The sequence below is a fragment of the Mastigoproctus giganteus genome, chromosome 10, assembly GCF_048544385.1.
Source record: "Mastigoproctus giganteus isolate SK-2022 chromosome 10, ASM4854438v1, whole genome shotgun sequence".
Taxonomy (NCBI): domain Eukaryota; kingdom Metazoa; phylum Arthropoda; class Arachnida; order Uropygi; family Thelyphonidae; genus Mastigoproctus; species Mastigoproctus giganteus.
The window spans coordinates 8,417,642-8,438,597 of NC_143584.1; the positions used below are offsets into that span (position 1 = coordinate 8,417,642).

The 20,956-nt window shown below is 36.9% G+C and overlaps 1 protein-coding gene across 1 annotated transcript in view; it reads right to left on the reverse strand.

The window, feature by feature from the left end:
• Nucleotides 1–20,956, reverse strand: part of Cyt-b5 (Cytochrome b5) — a 90,747-nt gene that overhangs the window by 26,106 nt on the left and 43,685 nt on the right. Inside the window, exon 2 of the mRNA XM_090382224.1 lies at nucleotides 11,202–11,238. Within this exon, the coding sequence (XP_090238350.1) occupies nucleotides 11,202–11,238 (37 nt within the window). The remainder of the gene's footprint in view (nucleotides 1–11,201; nucleotides 11,239–20,956) is intronic.

Consider the following 20,956-nt stretch of genomic DNA (forward strand, 5'->3'; position numbering starts at 1 on the left):
CCTCGCAGGCGAGCCTACTAGCCGATTGATCCTAGCCGGGCCTTCCAGGACCACCCGTCTTGTCGAAGCAGGGGCCAAAGTGGTGTATTGAAGCTGGGCCCCTCAACCACCAGGATCCCCCTTTCCGAATTTCCACGGGTCGCAGCGCACGGCAAACACGCCGGATTCCATTGATGTAAGCCTGGAACCTGGGCTGTGGGCGTTGGATCCCAGTGATGCTAGTCTGGAAGTCCAGCAGCGTCACTGGGAGGTCCCCTCACCACGTACAGGTGCCCACGTCGAGGGGAAAAGAGGGACAGATACCAATGATGGCCACATCAAATGGACTTATCCAACATATCCTACTCATTTGCCTCCACTGGATGTTGTAACTAAGCATTTGATATCACCACAATTATCCTTTATGCAAATTCGCCATTTACGTTATGAACATGGACAATATGGGAATTGGACAAGTAATAAATGTACCAGTTAACGTAAATACGATGGTTCATCAATTGCCTACAGAATTAGATGACAATTATGCTATTAATATACATATAAAATGAAGACTCATACATAAATCATCATATCTGCAAGGATGTGTGCAGAAGAAAATAGTGAAAATACAGTTACGGCATTTGATAAATTCACCTTTGCATAAAATCTATGGCATAAAAGTGAGTGATGATTTCTTGGGGACAAATGATGACAGTGAACAGGAACATTCAGAAGAAATTGTCGAAGCTGTCAACAATGATGAAGAACTATTGTTAATTCAACAACAAACATTATTATGGTCTGAAGATAAATATTTATGTATAACACTGGGTCAGAAGTCATCTCCAACAAGTTTCATATTTGATATACACGCAGAAGAACTTTCTTTTCCAGCTATATATTTGGGACATGCACAAAAATTTAAAATGGATTGAAAATTACTCCCTTTATGATGGCATCGAGTGAAATTTGTAGATCTGATCTCTGTGGAGTAACTCCCCAACATTTGCTACGTATGGCAATGAAAATTATGCGAATACATACCACAGAAAATTTGCAAATTGCATTTAAATCAGTAGGAATAACAGCTGGCATTACTCATTCTATATTGGAATCGAAAGAATTTATAAACAAGTCATTAGAGACTACTCCAGAATTATGGTATTCACTACAATTTCATGAATTAGTACAAGTACATCACCAAGGGTGTCAAGACTAATACTCAAGATTTCTAAGAGGTACAAGCTAAAGATTATAATGATTTATGCACCAACATCGAGCCATGATCATGAAGGGGTTGAAGAAATGTACACCGAAATTGAGTCTTCTAGATGAGCAGAAAACCCACTACGCTATTATTATGGGGGACTTCAATGCTAGGGTTGGAAAAAGACAAAACAGTGCAGAAAGGGGAATAGGAATTTTGGAATTGGTGAAAGAAATGAAAGAGGTGAAAGACTTGTGGAATTTGCAGAATCTCAAGGACTGTCAGTAATGAACACTTTTTTCAAGAAAAGGGTGAACAGAAAGTGGACATGGAAGAGTCCAAATGGATTAACTACTTATGAAATCGACTTCATCCTCACTAACAGAAGATATATTGTGAATGATGTTACCGTCCTGAATAAGGTAAATGTTGGAAGTGATCACAGAATGGTAAGATGTACACTTGATATAGATGTAGGAAAGGAAAGGAAAAAACTTACTCGAGTAAATAATACAAAGGTCTTTGAGATAACAGAAGAGGAGAAAAAGCAGTATGTACTGGAACTTAAGAACAAGTTTGAGCTTCTGCAGACTGCTCAGGACCAAGATACCGACGAAGAATATTACAACTTTCTGAAAGTGATAAAGCCCAAGAAACCTATAGGGAAAAAGAAATCCAAAGAAGAAAAAATTAGTCAAGAAACACTTGTCATGATGAACCGAAGACGACAAATGAAAAACAAGAAAAAACACTGACAGGGAGAAAATTGAGTATACTGAGTTATGCAAAGCTATTGGAAAGAGACTCAGAGAGGACATAAGAAGATTTAACAAAAGAATTAACTTGATTTAAAAGAAAAGTAGAACAAGCATTAAGGGAAAACAAAGGATTTAAATCAGCAGCCATGAGCAGTAATACAGAAAGACAAATGATACTGAAACTGAAGAATAGCGATGGATTACTAGCAGATTAGAAAGAATACTTGATGAGAATCAACCGAAAGAGCAAGCTGGCTTTAGGACAGGATTCTCAACTATGGATCACCTTCACGTAATATCACAGCTAATGGAGAAAGCAAATGAATATAAAACATCATTATGCTTGGCATTTGTGGATTATGAAAAGGTATTTAACTCCATACAGCATAAGGCAATGTTTCGGGCACTGCAAAGACAAGGCATAGATACCCCATATATTATGATTTTGAAGAAAATATATGAGAGTGCTACCTCCTTTATCAGACTAGACAAAGACAGTAGGAAATTTAAAATTGAGAAAGGAGTTTGACAAGGAGACACAATATCTCTGAAGCTGTTTACTGCTGCCCTTGAGGAAGCTTTCAGAAGATTAGATTGGTCGCAGAAAGGAGTCAATGTGAACGAAGAGTACCTAAACCATTTACACAATCCCAAAGAATTAGAGGAAAATCTTAAACAGTTATGCACGGTTAGTAAGGGGGGTTTTGGACTAAAGATGAATATGGCTAAAACAAAAGTAATGATGAACAAGTATGCCACGGAAAGGGAAATAATGATTGAAGGAGCAGTAATTGAAAAGGTGGAGTCATATACTTATCTGAGACAAGTTATTAGCTGTAATAATAATAAATGGCTGGAAGTCAAGAGAAGAATAAATTTTGGATGGATAGCATTCAGGAAATATAGTCACATACTGAAGAGCAATATCCCAGTTTGTCTGAAACGTAAAATAATGAACCAATGTATACTCCCCACCATGACTTATGGAAGTGAAACTGGGCACTCACCAAAAGAATGGAAGAGAAGCTGAGAACTACACAGCGAAGAATGGAACGAATTATATTGGGAATCAGACTGTTAGATAAGAGAAACACATGGATTAGGCAGCAAACTCAAGTAAAGGACATTTTTATCAAAACTAAAGAACTAAAATGGTCTTGGGCAGGACACATAGCTCGAAGACATGATGACAGATGGACTAAGAAAATAACAGAATGGTATCCAAGAGGAGCTAGAAGAAAACCTGGAAGACAAAGGCGGAGATGGATAGATGAAATTCATGAGTTTGTGGATAATAAATGGATGGCCATGCTCAAAACAGAAGGAACTGGAAAGTTGCTGGAGAGGCCTTCATCTTGCAGTGGATTGAAAATGGCTGATGATGATGTTTAATAGTCCAATAGCACATTTTCTAAAATTCTTACAAAAATAGGCAATGGAGAAGCGTTATTACCAGATGAACTTAAAATTATAGAATCGAGATTTGTCACCAAAGAAGATGCTACTAATTTATGTCTACAAGGGATTCCAAGGGATTTGAAATAAAATTTATAAAATGTCAGTGACTGAAACTGCAGGACTTCCATACATTCTACCATTATTGAAAGGAAACTGCACATGATTACTACAAATATAGATGTGGCTGATGGATTGGTAAACGGTGCAATCGGTACTTTAGTATATTTTGAATCTGAGGATGACAAAACAGTTAAACGAGTATGGATGAAATTTCCTGAGTCAAAAATAGGACATGACCTTCAATCTCATTATAAACAATATGTGAAAGATAAACATTTAACTAGACAAGTCAATCTGTACCTATTATAAAATGATCAACTACAATTCCATTCAAGAATAGAAAATTAACATGTAGACATACACAATTTGCTTTAATATGTGCTTGGTTTTTGACTATACATAAATCTCAAGGCGGGATCTTCGACAAAGTTGTATATAATTATGAGAAAGATCATTACAACAACTTGTATATGTGGCGTTACTGAGTGACCTCATATATATAACAAATCCCCAGGACAATTTCAGACTTCACCACAGCAAAGCTACTAGTAATATAGAACTTCATGCTGAACTAGACTGCTTGAAATATAATAAGCTACCGTCTCTACAGGATGAACAGCAAGATTTCATACAAAGTGGTATATCTATATCGTCAATGAACGTACAAAGTTTACAGGCCCCCATGTTCGAGATATCGAAATGGACACAATTTACAGAAATCCAAGATATTAAGTGAAACGTGGTTGGATAGTGATGAACATATATTACTTAAACCATTCCAACATGTGACTCAATTTAAAAGGTCGGATGTTCGTAGTGGTGGTGTTGCGATATATCAATGTGAAGGTTGAACTATCATCAGTACACCACATATCTTTGCACAACATAATAGCAGCAATGCAACAGCGGTATCATATGAAATTGCAGACATCTGTGGATCTTTGTGAAAATTCAATAGTGAATCTATTTTCATCGTTGCCATATACATCACTCTAGGGATGTCGCTAGATATAATTCAAAAATTCATAAACAAGAATGCCGTATTCCACTGAAGGTGTAAAATTATTGGAAGAGCCACTGGATCATACACTTATAGTTCTTGCTAGTGATTTCAATCTAGAAATAAATTCTGAGGCTGGAAAGAAGTTTTGTAAATTTATGAAAGATGTCTTCAATTTAGATATTAAGTCAAATACTTTAGTAAATACTACACGTAATGGAATGACAATCGATGGAGTATTCGCTCGGGAATTAAAATCATTTTTTGAGGGTCAAAATTATATATCTTATTTCAGTTACCATAGACCAATAATTTTAGTGTTATTATAATATATTTTATACAAGTTATTTCATTGTACACTAGTACAATGAAAAATTCCATTCATTGTATTTCATTGTACTGAAATTATTTTTTCAATAAAAATAATACAACAATACTTTTTTTTATTTATTTTACTGTACCAGTAAATGAGTTCCTGCAGTAAAGACGTTTTTAACGGCTGCTGCTGTGACATTATCAGTGACACTATCAGTCTCAGAGTAGAGTGGCAGCAACTCATTATGTACCTGGTACAATTTTTATTTTGCATCTAGTTCCTTTATAACCACATCGTAGTATCCAATCAAATTTCTCAGAGAAGACTTTCCCTTAACAAACCCATGCTGTGCCTGAATTATTGCTACAGTCTCGTCTAGATTATTCTGCAATGCATCTTTAACCAGTGACTCCATTATTTTACCCTGAACAGAAGTTAAACTAACTGGTCTGTAATTATTCATGTCACCCTTAGATCCCCCTTTGTGAATTGGGGATACATTTGGACATCTCCACTCCGTGGGGACTTCCCCCTAGCCCAAGGATGCTCTCATAATTATGGTTCCTTTTATATAACTGGATAGATCCCATCCAGCCCAGGTGCCCTTCTTATGTTCAACTTGAACAATTTCTCCTCCACTTTGCTCTCAGTTATTACAAAATCATTAAACACCCTGTTACAGTTTGATAAACTTCTGGCATTTTCCTCTTCATAACTCCATGTATGAATGTAGATGCAAAATACTCATTCAGATTATCAGCTCTCTGAGCTGGATCATCAACAGTCAAACCATCGATTTCAAGTGGACCAAATTGATTCATCCCCTTCCTTTTAGAGTTTATATAAATAAAGAAGTCCTTGCTGTTTTTCTTAGCATCCTGTTAATTATTGCACAATTAGAAAAAATTCACAATTAACCTAACTATATATGTATGTGTTGATTGATATATGCCATGTGCAATTATTAACAGAAAGTTCACTTTACTGCTGCATATTTTCCTCCAATCAATAAAGTTCTCTGGCTTTGTGACATTGATGCATTGTCTGGAATCAAACTGTTGATATGCGTCAACAGCTTGATCGCAGATTTAGAAACTGTGTGCTTTCGTTGAAGTGCATAGTTCTCATATTTGTATTCACTCACTGACATGTCTAAGAGAAGTTTTAATTGTCAAAAATTAATTCAAAATATGTTTTTAATATAGAATATGAATTTTTCAGTTGCATCCTGAAAATATAGGTGATTGCAAAAAAAAATTAACAATACTGAATTATTTTTTGACGATTTTACAAAATTTTGTGTGCATAATTCAGAAGTCTGATGCTTAAGCCTTAGAAAATATTAACATAAATTTTTGATCTGAAACAATCAACATCCTTTTACACTGCATGGAAAAGTGCAGATTCAAATCCCATCTCAAAGGAGGAATTTTGAATGGCTATTTTCAAAGCATGGTCAAGTCAGTCGGTCTCAGGCAAGGGTTAAAAGGTTTTATCCACTAGAACCGGGGTTTTTCATCAAAACAGAACAGAAACAAAATTTAAAAAGTTTCTTCCCCCCAAAAAGCTTATCCTTAAACCTAGCACATGGTTAACTATGATTATTTATGTACACTGCTTATTTAATGAATAATTATTATATTGCAATAAATGTATAACTGTTTTATATAACTCACCTTCTATTACAAAACATGTAATTTAAATTTGATTTAAAACTCAATTTCATATTTACTATATGCTTGTCTATAAAAGTAAAACAGCACATGAAAAATGTTACAGTAGTAGTGTCATGTAGATGCAAGAAAGCTAGTGTATGAGCTTATGCAGTATCAGCCAAATAAAAATTTACAAAACAATACGATTCTACACCTGTCTTTCCTCAATTTCAATTTATGGCCCCTTAGGTTTGTAATCTGAACAAGTAGAAGAATTCCATCAAAATTCAGCATGCTCAACCCATTCAAGGCCTTATACACCTCAATCAGATCACCTCTCAGGTGCCTAGTCTCCAGCCGCTGCAATTTGCAGAACTTAAGCCTCTCTTGGTAAGAGGAACCCTTCATTCTCCTCACCAATCTTGTTGCCCTTCTCTGTATATGCTCAAGCAAATCTACATCTTTCCTAAAATGAGGCCTCCAGACCTGTATGCAGCACTCAAGGCGTGGCCTGACCATTGCTTTATACAGAATCGCCTCCTTTTCCCTGCTAGCAAAATTCTTGTACAGTAATACCCCGAAGTTACGCGATAGGTGGGTCCGACGAAAATCGCTTAGGTCGAATTCGCGTAAGTCGGGGTACAACTTTGCATACAAATACATATAAGTTTTGTTTAATTGGGACCAAGGACTAACAAAAACACTAGTTTAGAAGAAAAATATTTAATAAAATTGCAGTTATTTTTACATATTAATACAAAATATGTATTAAAAAAATAAATGAGTTACGTAAAAAAGTTATTTCGATGTCGATGGCTTCATAAAATCTAACAAATTCTTCTAACGACACAGCGCCTTCTTTTTTTCATGCAGAATTTCTTCACAGCAAGTTAATTTTTTTATTCCTTGCTTTGTAGCTATAATGCGTTCTTCGTTGGAGTCTATGTGTTCTAAAATTTCTAAGCCCTTTTCAATTGAGCTGAGACCTTCTGTCAAACTTGCAATTGTCATGTGCTTTTCTGGTGGAACTGGGTCTGAAGTGTCGGATACTTCAGTGACGTTTTGCTCAAGCATCTCTATGAGCTCATTCACTGTCAGCTCCTGACTATGTGAATCCAACAGCTCGTTGACATCATCACCATTGACTTCCAAATCTAATTGCCTGGCAAGATTAACAACTTCTTCTATCACATGAGTGACATGATCAGTTTCTGGCATTTTTTTCATCTCGTTTTTGAAAAAAAATGAACAAGGTTTCTTCCAGATGCCATTCAATGTTTTTTTTGTGAATTTCATCCCAGGATTCATCAATGATTCTTACGGCATCTAAAACATTGAATTGTTTCCAAAAGTCTTTAACAGATATCTCACTATTTTGTCTCATAGCTTCATTCAGACGTGCAAACGAACGCCTCGTGTAGTAAGCCTTGAATGTTTTGATGACTCCCTGGTCCATTGCCTGGTTGTGTTTGGAGGCAAAAACACAACTTTCACACATGGGTCGAAATTAATTAGGGTGGCAGGAGGGTGACCGGGTGCATTGTCAATAAGAAGCATCACTTTAAATGGAATCTGTTTAGACTTGCAATAACATTCGACTTCGGGTATGAAGTGGTGAACAAACCAGTCCTCAAAAACGAAGCTGTCATCCAAGCTTTATGATTTGACTTCCAAATCACTGGTAAGCTAATTTTAGATATACACCAAACGAAAAAATCAAGAACTGCGTAACTCCGAGTTCGCGTAAGTCGGGGTATTACTGTATATCATTGACAAAACCCCATGACCTGGCAGCATGTCTGCATTGCTCAGAAAATTTCATATCTGACTGCACAATTACTCCAAGGTCTTTTTCGTTTTCTACCACCTTAACTGTAGTACCACACAGTTGGTACATTCTCTGGGATTACTTCTATAAATATGCAGTACTTTGCATTTGCCAATGTTAAACATCAGTTGCCACTTCTCAGCCCATCTGCCCAAATTTTCTAGATCCTGTGGCAGTAGCACACTGCCATTACTGTCATTACCAACCTGCCAACCTTCGTATCATCTGCAAACTTCGACACTAAGCCTGATATACCTTCATCAATATCATTGATAAATATACAAAACAACAGTGGACCCAACACCGAACCCTGTGGGACTCCACTAATAACATTACTCCACAAAGAGCAGCACCCATTGATTACCACCCTCTGTCTTCTCCCACTCAACCATTCTTTTATCCATTGTAGCAACTTACCCTTAATACCATTCTACTCCAATTTGTACAGTAGTCTTCCATGCACAACAGTGTCAAAAGCATTCCTGAAATTCAAGTATATGATATCAAAACAATTTTTTGCATCCAGTTCCTTTGTAACCACATCATAATATCCAATCAAATTTGTCAGACAAGACTTTCCCTTAAAAAACCCATGCTGTGTCTGAATTATTGCTGCAGTCTTGTCTAGATGATTCTGCAATGCATCTTTAACAAGTGACTCCATTATTTTCCTTAGAACAGAAGTCAAACTAATAGGTCTGTAATTACTCGTGTCACCCTTCGATCCCCCCTTTGTGAATTGGGGATACAATTTCACATCTCCAGTCCATGGGGCCTCCCCTGAATCCAAGGATGCTCTCATAATTATGGATAAGGGTTTGCTTACTTCCTTTACCACCTCCTTTAATATGACTGGATAGATGCCATCCACCCCAGGTGCCTTTCTTATGTTTAACTTCAACAATTTCTCCTCCACTTTGCTCTCAGTTATTACAAAATCATTAAGTGCCTGCTACAAGTTAATAACTCCTCATGTGCGAATGCAGATGCAAAATACTCATTCAGTTTGATTGCTATCTGAGCACGATCATCAACAGTTGAACCATCGATATCAAGTGGACCAATCAGATTCATCTCTTTCCTTTTAGAGTTTATATAAGAAAAGAAATCCTTGGTGTTTTTCTTAGCATCCTTTGCCAATGACTTCTTGTAATCTGCCTTTGCCTGCCTAACCTCCTTTGTGACTTGATTACAGACTAGCTTATATCTGCCATAGGCTTCTGTGTTGCCTGATAATTTATATGCATCCTATGAATTTTTCTTCTCTGCCACGAGTCTCTTTAGTTCATTTGACAACCATTTAGGCCTAAACCTTGAACAATATTTCTTAATAAGTATGAAACTTTTAGTAGCTTCCATGATTAATTCCTTGAATGCTTCCCACTAAGAATTTGCTGTTGGTAACATCATCAGTTGATCCCACTATACAGAATTTAAAAACTTTCTGAGACCACTGTAGTCACCTTTATGGAAGCAAAAAGCCTTTCCTTTACCTCTGATGGTAATTATATCTTTAAGTAAATCCCACATCAGTACACTATGATCACTGCCACCTAGTGGTTCGTTTATCTGCAAATTCTTAGTGGGAAGCATTCAAGGAATTAATCATGGAAGCTACTAAAAGTTTCATATGAATGATCACTGCTGATAACCAGATCAAGAGTATTACCCTTTCTGGTGGCCTCTCAAACGTGCTGCTGCAGAAAACAATCATCCAATAAATCCACAAGTCTTACTAGTGTGCGAGTGATCAACCCACAAATTCCATTCAATATCTGGGAAGTTAAAATCCCCATTATAAGACATTCTAATTTACTAGCCCACTATTTCTCTGTACAATTGTTCATTGTACTTATTCGAGTCATTAGGCCTATAACACACTCCTACTCTATTTTTGCTTTCGCAGTGCTTATGTCACACCAAACTGACTCAACAGCACTGTTCATCTATACCAACTGGATGCACTTCTTTGATTTTATGTTTTTCTTAATTAACAGGATAACACCTCCTCCCTTCCTATCCTGTTTATCCTTTCTGTACACATTGTACACCCCAAATTCCAATTCTGCATTCCTAATATCTGTGTGACACCACGTCTCTGCTATCCCAACAATATCTGCCTTTGATATCTTGATCAACACTTCAAATTCATCAAATTTATTTACTATACTTCTAGCATTGGTATACATGCATCTATTCTTATTCTTAGTTACCCTAACACATCCCATATACTTACCTGTTTCACGATGACAGCTATCAGTCCCTGAAACCCCCAGCACCCCTTCGTCCAGGCCACTGCTTATTCTAATAGAAGTAGTGCAAGAATCACCTTCACCTCTGCCTGCAGCTACTTTTAACCTTTTAGTCTGTGAATCTCCCCAAGCTAGCAGTTTTCCAACCCACCTAACACTGCCTCAATAGCATCAGCAAATATTCTTGCACACTTCCTATTTAAGTGTATCCCATCTCTGTAGGAGCAGTCTCTCCTGTTAACAAGCACAGACCAGGCTGAAAAAAAATTCTATCCCCTTGGGCCTTGCACATTCTGTCCAGGGCTGAATTGATTTACAAGGCTCTCATCACGTATTCCCTCCTATCGTGTCTTGCCAGAATTGCAGACACTTTCAAATTTAACCCTAACTCACGACTTTTTTTTTTTTGCAACATTGACCTGTACTTGTTAAGTAAATCTGCAGATCTCCTACTCTTAATGTCATTGTTATACACCAGTTCTAACATTTTTACTTGTGCAATGTGCTAGAACTTGTAATCAGTATAGCTGATTAAAAATTCAAGCACATTACATGTCTTACCAAATCATAAACTATTTTGGAATGTTTTAACAGCTACAACACATTCTGGTTCATACTAGCTCAATTCAAGCACTGTGCACAAAACACAAACATTACAAAATAAAATATGGAAAGCTTGCTCACATACCTCCCTGTTCTAGTAAAACTTCTTCTCCTCCTGGATGCTGGAAAAGTAAACAAACCATCAAGGAACAAAATATTTAATTATATACATTCTTTTAACTGTATTGACTGAAATTATTTAAGAAATATTTAAATATGATATAAATTTTATCAAACGATTTGAGGTCTTGGCTTAAAATATACCCTGTACTTTATTTCATAACACATGTACATGTATGGTGGACATACTTTCCCTTTATAAATGTTTATAATTGACCATTAATGAATTTTTTCATTAATTTTTTTTCTCTTACCAATAATATCCTACATATTGTAAAATTAAGTCTCATAAAATCCATGAATGTGCCAAGCCCAGATGGAATCAAACTGGAAAACTTATATCAAATCTATGAGTAATCCCAAGTAGCATCATGGTAATGTTAGGATGTTCCTCAGAAGTGACAGCCAGTTGTTGCAACAAGAAACTGAGGGTAATGCCACTACACTAGATGAGTGCAAGTAAAGGAGCAGTCCAGAGAATAAGACTGACAACATAGAAGGTGCGAACAATGACAGAGAGTAGGCAGATACCTTGAAATGGCAGATACACTGAAAGGATAAAAGTGGATACAACAAGTTTACAGGAGACTAAGTGGAAGGGAGAAAAGAGCAGAGGAATCAGAGATGGACATAAGTTGTGATATACCGATTGGTATAATACAAAAAATGGGGGGGGGGGGTGGATGTTGCAGCAAATAAAGAAATGAAGAAGAAAATGGTAGAAGTTAAGAGGAAAAGATAAATGGTGGTTAAACCAGTACTGGAAAAGGAAGTTGTTAATATTATAAGTGCTTATAAGTAGGAATGGGTGCAAGAAGTAAATGAGAGTTTTGGGATTTAATGAACGAAATAGGCAGAACACAGCAGAGAAAGGAGATATTTTCGCTGAGGGAGATTTGAATGGCAGGGATGAGTGAGGAAGAAAGAGAAAAAAAGCATGAAATGATACATAGAGGCCAGGGATATGGTGAAAGAAATGAAATGAGGCAATTCTGAAGATGGAAAGTACACATGACCTTGCAATAATAAACACTTTACAGCATGATAAAGGGCAAGATCTGGAAATAAGTAATAATAATAATGATGGAAATTAAGTAGGAAAAAGAAGATATTTTCAGGGAGAAGGTACTGGAAAAAAGGAAATTGGAACTGTAATGAAGATGCTAATGAAATGTGGATACAAATGGCTAAATATATAAAACAAGTCAAGTAAGGTAGGCAGTGCATTGCATTTCAGGCATCTGATTTTTTTCCTTAAATTAATTGATTTTTTTTTCTTTTTCTGTGATTAATAAGTGAAAATCAAATATAGTTATCTTTTCATTAATTAACTAATTAATTAATTTAGTCAGAATGACTAAAGCTAAACAACATTACATTAAAATCACATCTAATCCATAATTATTTTATGCATACAAACTGTACAGAAAAAGAAAGAGTAATTGCCAGAATTCTATTTACCCAATATTAATGATATTTGGGATGGCTCAACAAATCTTTAAAAGAACTAAACATAAAATATCTTGAAAATCTATCCAGTGGGAGTCAAGTCAAGTCAAGTGTGGACAGTCAGTCAGAAGGATATAGTAAAAACAACAGGCACTTACGCATAAACATATGTGCTATCCTTTTAATTCCTGCATAATTTCCTCTTACCATCCAATCCATCATTCCAATTATCCTTCTCCAAACAGTTCTCTTCCCACATGTCTACTCCTCAATTACTTTCCTCAACATACTTTCTCTTCACAAAACATACCATATTTTTTTTTTTTTTTTTTTTTTATGAGAACCCCAAACACGAGAGGTATTATAACCTATATTACTTAGTACCGTGCTTGGGCTGGAGGTTGAGAAGACGAAAGAAGATATTTGTTGATATTGGACTTGAACTTCTGTAGATTGTAATTTTCAGGAAATACGTATGAAGGAAGGTTGTTCCAGAAAATGGCAGTTGAATGAATAAATGAGGAAGATGAAAAGTTGGTTCTGTGGGTTTGAAGTTGGACAGCAAATGGATGTTGGCTGGTGGCGGCACGTGTTCGGACTGTTTTGAAAGAGAGAGCGGGAATTATAGAAGCCAATTCAGAAGAACAGTACCCATGGAAGTATCTGTAGAAGAGGCATGCAGCAGAAACAGTGCATCTGTGAGAAAGCGAATGGAGAGACTCTGTTAGAGATGAATCATTAATTAACCTAACTGCCCTCTTCTGAATGGAATCAAGAAGCCTGAGAGAGGTTTTGGGGGCACCACCCCAGATGTGGGAACAATATTCCATGGCAGGGCGGATTTGCGATTTATACAGAGTGAGCAGCTGTTTGGGAGAAAAGTAACGCCGAGAGCTAAAGAGAAAACCAAGTTTTTTAGATGCAGAGGAAGCAATATTTGTAATGTGCTTGTGCCAAGAGAGATTAGAAGTCAGGGTAATCCCCAAAAGAGATATATCATTTTGCCTAGAAATCGGAGTGTCACTAAAGATAAGCATAGGAGCAGAAGAATCCTTTTTACGAGATATAAGACAAGATTGAGTTTTAGAAGGGTTGAAATCAACTAAGTTGTCTTTGCCCCACTGGAGAATTACCTGAAGATCGGCATTTAAGGAATTGGCAGCAGATTTTCGAGAACTTGAAGCTGATTGAGCTGGACAAGGTTTCTCAAAATGGAAAGTTGAATGCAATGTGCTATCATCGGCAAAACTATGGATAGGATTTCCAGTCAATGGAAGAAGGTCATTAATATACAAGAGGAAAAGAGTGGGGGAAAGAACTGAACCTTGGGGGACACCGGCATTAGTGGAGAAGTTAGAAGACAGAGAGCCATCTACCATCACTCTCAGTGAGCGATTAGAGAGAAAACTGGATAACCAATTACTAAAAACAGTTGGCAAACCATAAGATGGAAGCTTGTTTAGAAGACCTTTATGACAAACACGATCAAAAGCCTTTGAGATGTCAAGAGCAACTACTTGTGTTTCACCGAACCTTTCCATTGAATTAGTCCATAAATGGGTAACATAAGCCAGAATATCACCAGAGTATCGACACTGACGGAATCCATACTGGCGATCGTCGATCAGACGGAAGGTTTCTGGGTAGTTTAAGAGTTGGCGGGTAATTGATTTCTCCATTACTTTAGAAAGAGTAGAAGTAATTGCAATGGGACGATAATTGGATGGGAGGGATTTGTCACCCTTTTTAGGAACTGGCTGGATATGAGCAAATTTCCAAGCAGAAGGAAAAACACCTTTGGAATAAGAAAGTGAAAAAAGGTGGCAAAGAATAGGAGTAAGTTCAGGAGCACAGGTTTTGAGAACAAGTGGAGAAATACCATCAGGACCTGGAGCTTTTTTAGCATCAAGATTCATCAACATCCTTCTGATATCCTTTTGACGGAAGACCACAGGTGGCATTGAATGGAGCGTGTTAGGAATGGTGGGAGGTGTTTTACCAAGATCATTAATACATGAGCTCGAAGAAAAATGGGATGCTAGCAGGTCAGCTTTATCCTTGGCTGAAGTGACAACAGAACCATCTGGTTTGGACAGAGGTGGGAGCAGAGATGGGCAAAAGTTGCGAATAGCTTTGGCAAGAGACCAGAATGCTCGGCTACCATTAGGCTACCAAGAAGCAAGTTTTCTACTCTTAGCCTGCTCAAACTCTAGTTTGGACTGATTAATAACTGCTTTACAATTGTTGCGAGCTTTGGTGTAGGCAGAAAATGAAACTGAAGAATTAGAAACAAGCCAATTACGATATGCAACATTCTTCTCTTGGACAGCCTTAGCACATTTATTGGAAAACCAAGGTTTAGATAAAGGACGAGATTTTAAAGTGGAGTGTGGGATAAAGGATTCCATTCCTGCAAGAATAATTTCACTGACACGATCTGAGCAAACGTTGACATCAGAAGTTTTGAAACAGTAATCAGACCAAGGAAAAGAAGGAAAAACGGAAGCCAGCTGGAGTTGTGAACGTTAAAATCACCAAGGAAAATTACCTCACTGTTAGGAAAGTTGGACTGGAGAAAGTCAAATTGCAAAGAGAGGAAGTCAAAGAGCTCCAAGTGATTAGTGGAGTTGGGAGAACGATAGAGACAACAGATGAATTTTACACAATGAGGTAGAGAGATTTTAAGCCAGAGAAGATCAAAGAGAGGAGATTCCAAATTGCCAAGTCTTTGACAGGAAATATCAGAACGGACATATGCACAAGTACCACCTTTGAGGCGAAAGGAATCATACAGCAAATAATTTGGACATCTGAGATGAGCAGTAGTTGAATGAACTGATAACTGAGATTCAGTCAGAAAAAGTACATGGGGTTTGGAAGACTGCAAGTGGAAATGGACATCGTTGAGATTAGAATTGAGACCACGTATATTTGTGAAATGAATTAGGAAGTCCTTGGGAGGTTTAGATCTTTTCGCAGATAAGCTTGCTCTATTATTTTGACAATTCATGGTGTATTCAATAGTAAGAAAAAGTGGGTGGGACATGCTGTATGAAGTAATGAAATTTTTGGATATGGCGTACATGTGGTAAGAATATACCCAGATCCTTGACATAACGTGGCCTCGACAATGCTCCCCGCATACACACTACTCGGACTCCTTCCAGTCACTATCTGGCAGAGTAGAGGTAGCAAGATTATACACTAGCTGATCCGGAAGCTTCCTAGAGAGTTACCAATAGGTTCAGTCCGGTGTACTAACTAGCGGCCGGCCTGCGAACGCAGTTTTAGAGCTGTACCCTCAAAATGTAAGGAATATTGGATCTCGCCGCGACGTTCATCATAACCTCAAAAATCATCAATCATACTGCATGACGGAAGAGATAGGGAAGGGTTGGCCGGAACTTAGCTCTAGAGACTAAACATGGGTTCCACCACTTCAAGCCTCCAATAAGCAAAGTGGTGGTATTTCACCGGTTGATGAGAGTCATCTACCACCTAGTACTGCCTGGTAACATAGAGGGGCAGCATTCCTCCATGTGGTGTGGGCGCCACACCTCAACCCCTGCTTACGTTGGTTCACACCTGGATGGTCACCCACCATGTACTTGTGCATGAAGGTTATACCCAGGATTACTAACAGTCCCACCATCGTGAAGGTGCAAGCAGAGGATTTGGCTGTCATAGACCGTCCGGACTTCGCCGAAATTGGGTCCACTTTGACTTGAGTGTCACCCGAATATCAGTTCCATCAGCGTTTTAGACTCCCAGGTAGCAAGAACAGCTTGTCTGGCATATCTGGCATGTCTGTGACCAACCTCAAGGACCATATAAAGTTATTTTGTCTTCTTGGTTCTTTTACTAACGTTCTCTTTTCTAATTTCCTCAAAATCTCATTACTCTGTTCACCCTTTTCTCTCCTCCACACCCACATCTCGAAAGCTTCTAGGCTAATCTCTTTCCCAGTGTCCGTGTCTAGGAGCTATATAGTACAACAGTCCATATTAATGTTTTCACCATTTGCTTTCTTAATTTCTTCTTGATAGTTCTTTTCTATTACTAAATATTATTCCATCTAACATCTAATGTTATACTGATTTCCTCATCTTGGCCACTTTGAAATTAACATTACCGTGGTGTTATTGCTCTTAATTTTCATATTGTACTCCTTTATTGTGCTGTTCAAAATATCCAGGAAGTTCTGTAATTCTTCCTCATTATTAGCAATTAAAAAAATATGCTAATAAATATCTTTATCTTCTCCCCCTCCTACTTTTACACCTCCTTTGAGCTCTTTTAAAGGTTCTACATATGAATTAAATAGCACGGGGGACATGGAACATCCTTGCCTTACACCCCTACCAATGGGAAATCAGGAAATATTTTAAAGAAAATGGAAATGAGGAACCATTCCAAAAAATTCTAAATTTGGCTAATAATATGGCTACTATCATTGGCATTGACTCTTCAGTTTTCAGAAGTAAGCACTGTAAGGAAAATATTGAAAAGACATCATTTCGATTATGAAAGTAGAGGATTCAGGATCTGCAACATAATTGCAAAATTATTATTTTTTCTTTCAAAATGGACATAAATTTTCTCGTTAACTTGAAAGGTTTAGAAATATGAAAGAACATGTAGAAATATTTTATATTTCTGAATTAAAAAAATGGTCAGTTGATTTATTAAATCATTGCAAATATTTACTTATAAAATTAAGTGACATTAGTCGTAATGAGTGATATTGATGTTGAAATGATACATTTTTGAAATGTATCAGTCGCAATAAGAATTTATGCAAATGAGGGCAACAAAGAGGTGCCCAAAAAAGGCTTAAGTTGTTCAAATTGCAGTGCCTGGAGACCAGGCTCCTGCTAGGTGATCTGATTAAGGTGTTTAAGGCTTTAAATAGTTTGAGCAAGCTGAATGCTGATGAATTCTTCCTCTTGCTCAGATTACACATTTAATTAAGAGGGAATAAATTCAAATTGAGGAGAGACAGGTGTAGAATAGATATACAGAAATTTGCCTTTAACCAGCGAGTGGTTGATTGCCGGAACCGACTACCATCTGTGGTTGTGGAAGTAGATAGCTTAAATAAATTCAAGGAAAACTGGACCAACTTTTGGAGCAGATTAAGAGGTGAATGGGAAGTGGGTTTTTTTTTTTTTTTGGCTGATGCTGTAAAAGCTTTCCTTCTTGCATCATATGCCACTACTAATGCTTTTAAGTTTACCAGTTTCCGTTGTCGTAGGTGAACGGAGTTTTTCAAAATTAAAATTAATCGAAAATATTTACGATCGCCAATGTCTCAACAACGACTCTCTAATTTGGAAATAATTTCAATAGAAAATAATCTTTCGGAACAAATAAACATAAATGAAATAATAAATTCGCATCTCTTAAAGCAAGAGAACATAAATTTGCTTAATTTTTTTAAACCTAATTTTCCTTTTATTTTATTATCGTGATAGAGTAAGATTGCGATTTAGAATTGAAAGTTTATTTCCAGAATTTCAGAATGATTTGGTTATTTTTGTTTGTTGTTTCATTATATTATCTGCAAGATATGTTGTAGTTCTTTTATTCTTTTTCAATAAATTAATAATTATTTACGCCTTGTTTTATTTTTTAATCGAAATATTTTGGGGTGGCAAATTTGATTTCGCTTACTAGCGGGCACACAGGGTCACGGCGACACTGCTCAAACAGGAAATGTTTTGTTTGGCAGCAAATTATAAAATAAACCTGTCTTGTCGAGATTAAAAATATCCTTTGTCTCATATTTTTCAAGGAACAGAACACAACCAGTCTGTAGCCTTTTCTTTGTTGACTAATCCAGACTCACCGCAAACATTTTGCGAAACCAAGTTATTCCTGTCTTTAAATCTTTGGAGCCAGCCACTGCTGCATTTGAAGTCGCTAATCCCACATTGCTGGGCTAGATATTTTGCCTTTTCTTGCAAAATCGAACCTGATATTGGCAAATTAGATGCATGCATTTGTTGGTACCACTCAAAGTTTTGTTTCAAGCTCCTCGTGTTTTGCACCAAGAATTCATCTCTTGTTTTTCATCGCTGCTCCAGTGTCATGCACTTCTTCAAGTTTTTTTCTGTTTTTCAGTATTGTAGATAAAGGGTTTTTTTTTTTTTTTTTTTTTTTTATTAGTTGTTGGTGCATCGGCTTCTGTGTTCATAATGCACCTCCCAAAGTTTTTGCATTTTACTCTGATCCAAGCCCAAGGCGGGATTCACACCCACAACCTTTGGGTTGCCAGGCAGGCATTTTACCCACCTGGCTAGCCCAGTCAGCATAGATAAAGTAGGTAAAGGGATGTTGTATTCCTTTGCAATGTCTGTTTTGCTTCTTTCCATTCTATCAGTCTCTTATATAATTTTTAGTTTAATTTCCAGGATTAATTCTGTCTGTCTACGTTTTGTCGCCATAACATTGCTAGATAAGATTTAATATAAACAAATTTTAAATTAATTTAAAGACAAGTTCTGAAAAAGACATCAGCTCAGATGTCTTTTTCAGCAATTCAGTATATCTGTATATTGCTGCATACAGCAATCTATCAAAAAATAGATTGCTGTATACAATAGCAAAAGACTCTGAACTGGGGTAACAATTGCAATTAACTTTATTCCCGTGGAGAGAGAGGGAGTGCATGTAAACAACTTAGAAAAACTTTTTATTCTTTTGTTAATTTAACAATTCAATCCTTCAGAAAGATGTTTTACAGCATGCACTTGACATTGTAGCTACCATAAACTGCTTTTGTTTACACAAAACTAATTTCTAACAAGTCAGTGCCATTCTTCGTGAAGTAGGGAGCCAGGTGTCCGAGGGCAATAATCAGATCACTCTGCCAATATTTGTTTTAAGCATACAAAATGACAATATTTATTTCTCACAGGGTGAAAAAAAACTTTGTAATACATATTAACCGAGTTTTGTAATAAACGAATATATTTACATAGAAAAGCCTATCCTTTTACAGGGAAATGGTATGTGCTTCATATAAACGAGTTTTTACTGGATATAGTATGCAGAAAGTGTAAAGAAGATTTTTGTTTAATCCTATTGAATCTATGGTATACACCAGAAGTGAATTGGATGAAACGGATAAGGAATGTAGCGATATATATGGTAGGATGAGGTGACCAGGTAAGATATGAAAAAGAGAGACAGATAGTTTCAAGAAATTAAAATAAAAAGACAACCAAAATAAGACTATATTGCAGTCTTATTAAGGTCTAAGGTATAAAATTAGACCTTATTCTTGCCGCAAAATTTCAAATTTCGTTCTTAACACATGTCTACAGCACAAGTGCACCATAGCATACAGAACATGTCGGAAATAGAAGCAAGAACATTGCCGTCTTTTCCATAATTTCGGTGGATGGCCTCTGACAAAGACACTGAAATTGTGAAAAATGCTGCAATGTAGTCTTATTTTGGTCGCCTTTTCATTTATTATTTTAATTTCTTGACAACTATCTGTCTCTTTTTTTCATATCTTAACTGGTCACCTCGTTATACCATATATTGCTACATTCCTTATCCATTTCATCGAATTCACTTCTGGTGTATACCATAGATTCAATAGGATTAAACAAAAATATTCTTCACACTTTCTACACACACACACACACACACACACACACACACACACACACACACACACACACACATTATGGGGCGCCTCCATAGCCCGGAGCAGCAGCACACACTTCTGATTAGACCGGGGTTCGAGCCCGTGACCACCAAATACAGAGAATGAAGAAAGGTCGGGGAATGACCACCGCATATTCCCGGAGCAATATGGCCTTAGTTGCTAATGCTCCTAAAAACCAAATAACAACAGCACATTATGGCTGTAGGGTATGTTTTGTTAATGCAGTGTCCACAATCAACGTTATCTTCCTTTCGTATTGTTACTCTCCACCCTCTATGATTACTTAGCTTCTTAATACTATTATTCTTTTCTCTCTCTCTCTCTCTCTCTCTCTCTCACACACACACACCCTAATCGGTAGCTTAAGAAACAGCAGGGGGTACAAACAACAAAGATCAAAGACACACACAAAGAGACAGTCACTCTTCCTGTGATGGGGAAGTGCAAAGTGGATCAGTGAGAAGCGGTGTTTTAAAGAATTGGCAGAGATCGAGGGAGATATAGGAAAGATATTGAAGAGATATAAGAGAGCTAAGAAGAAAGTAGTGAGCGAAGAAAAGTATAAAGGATACGATGACTTGTATATTAAG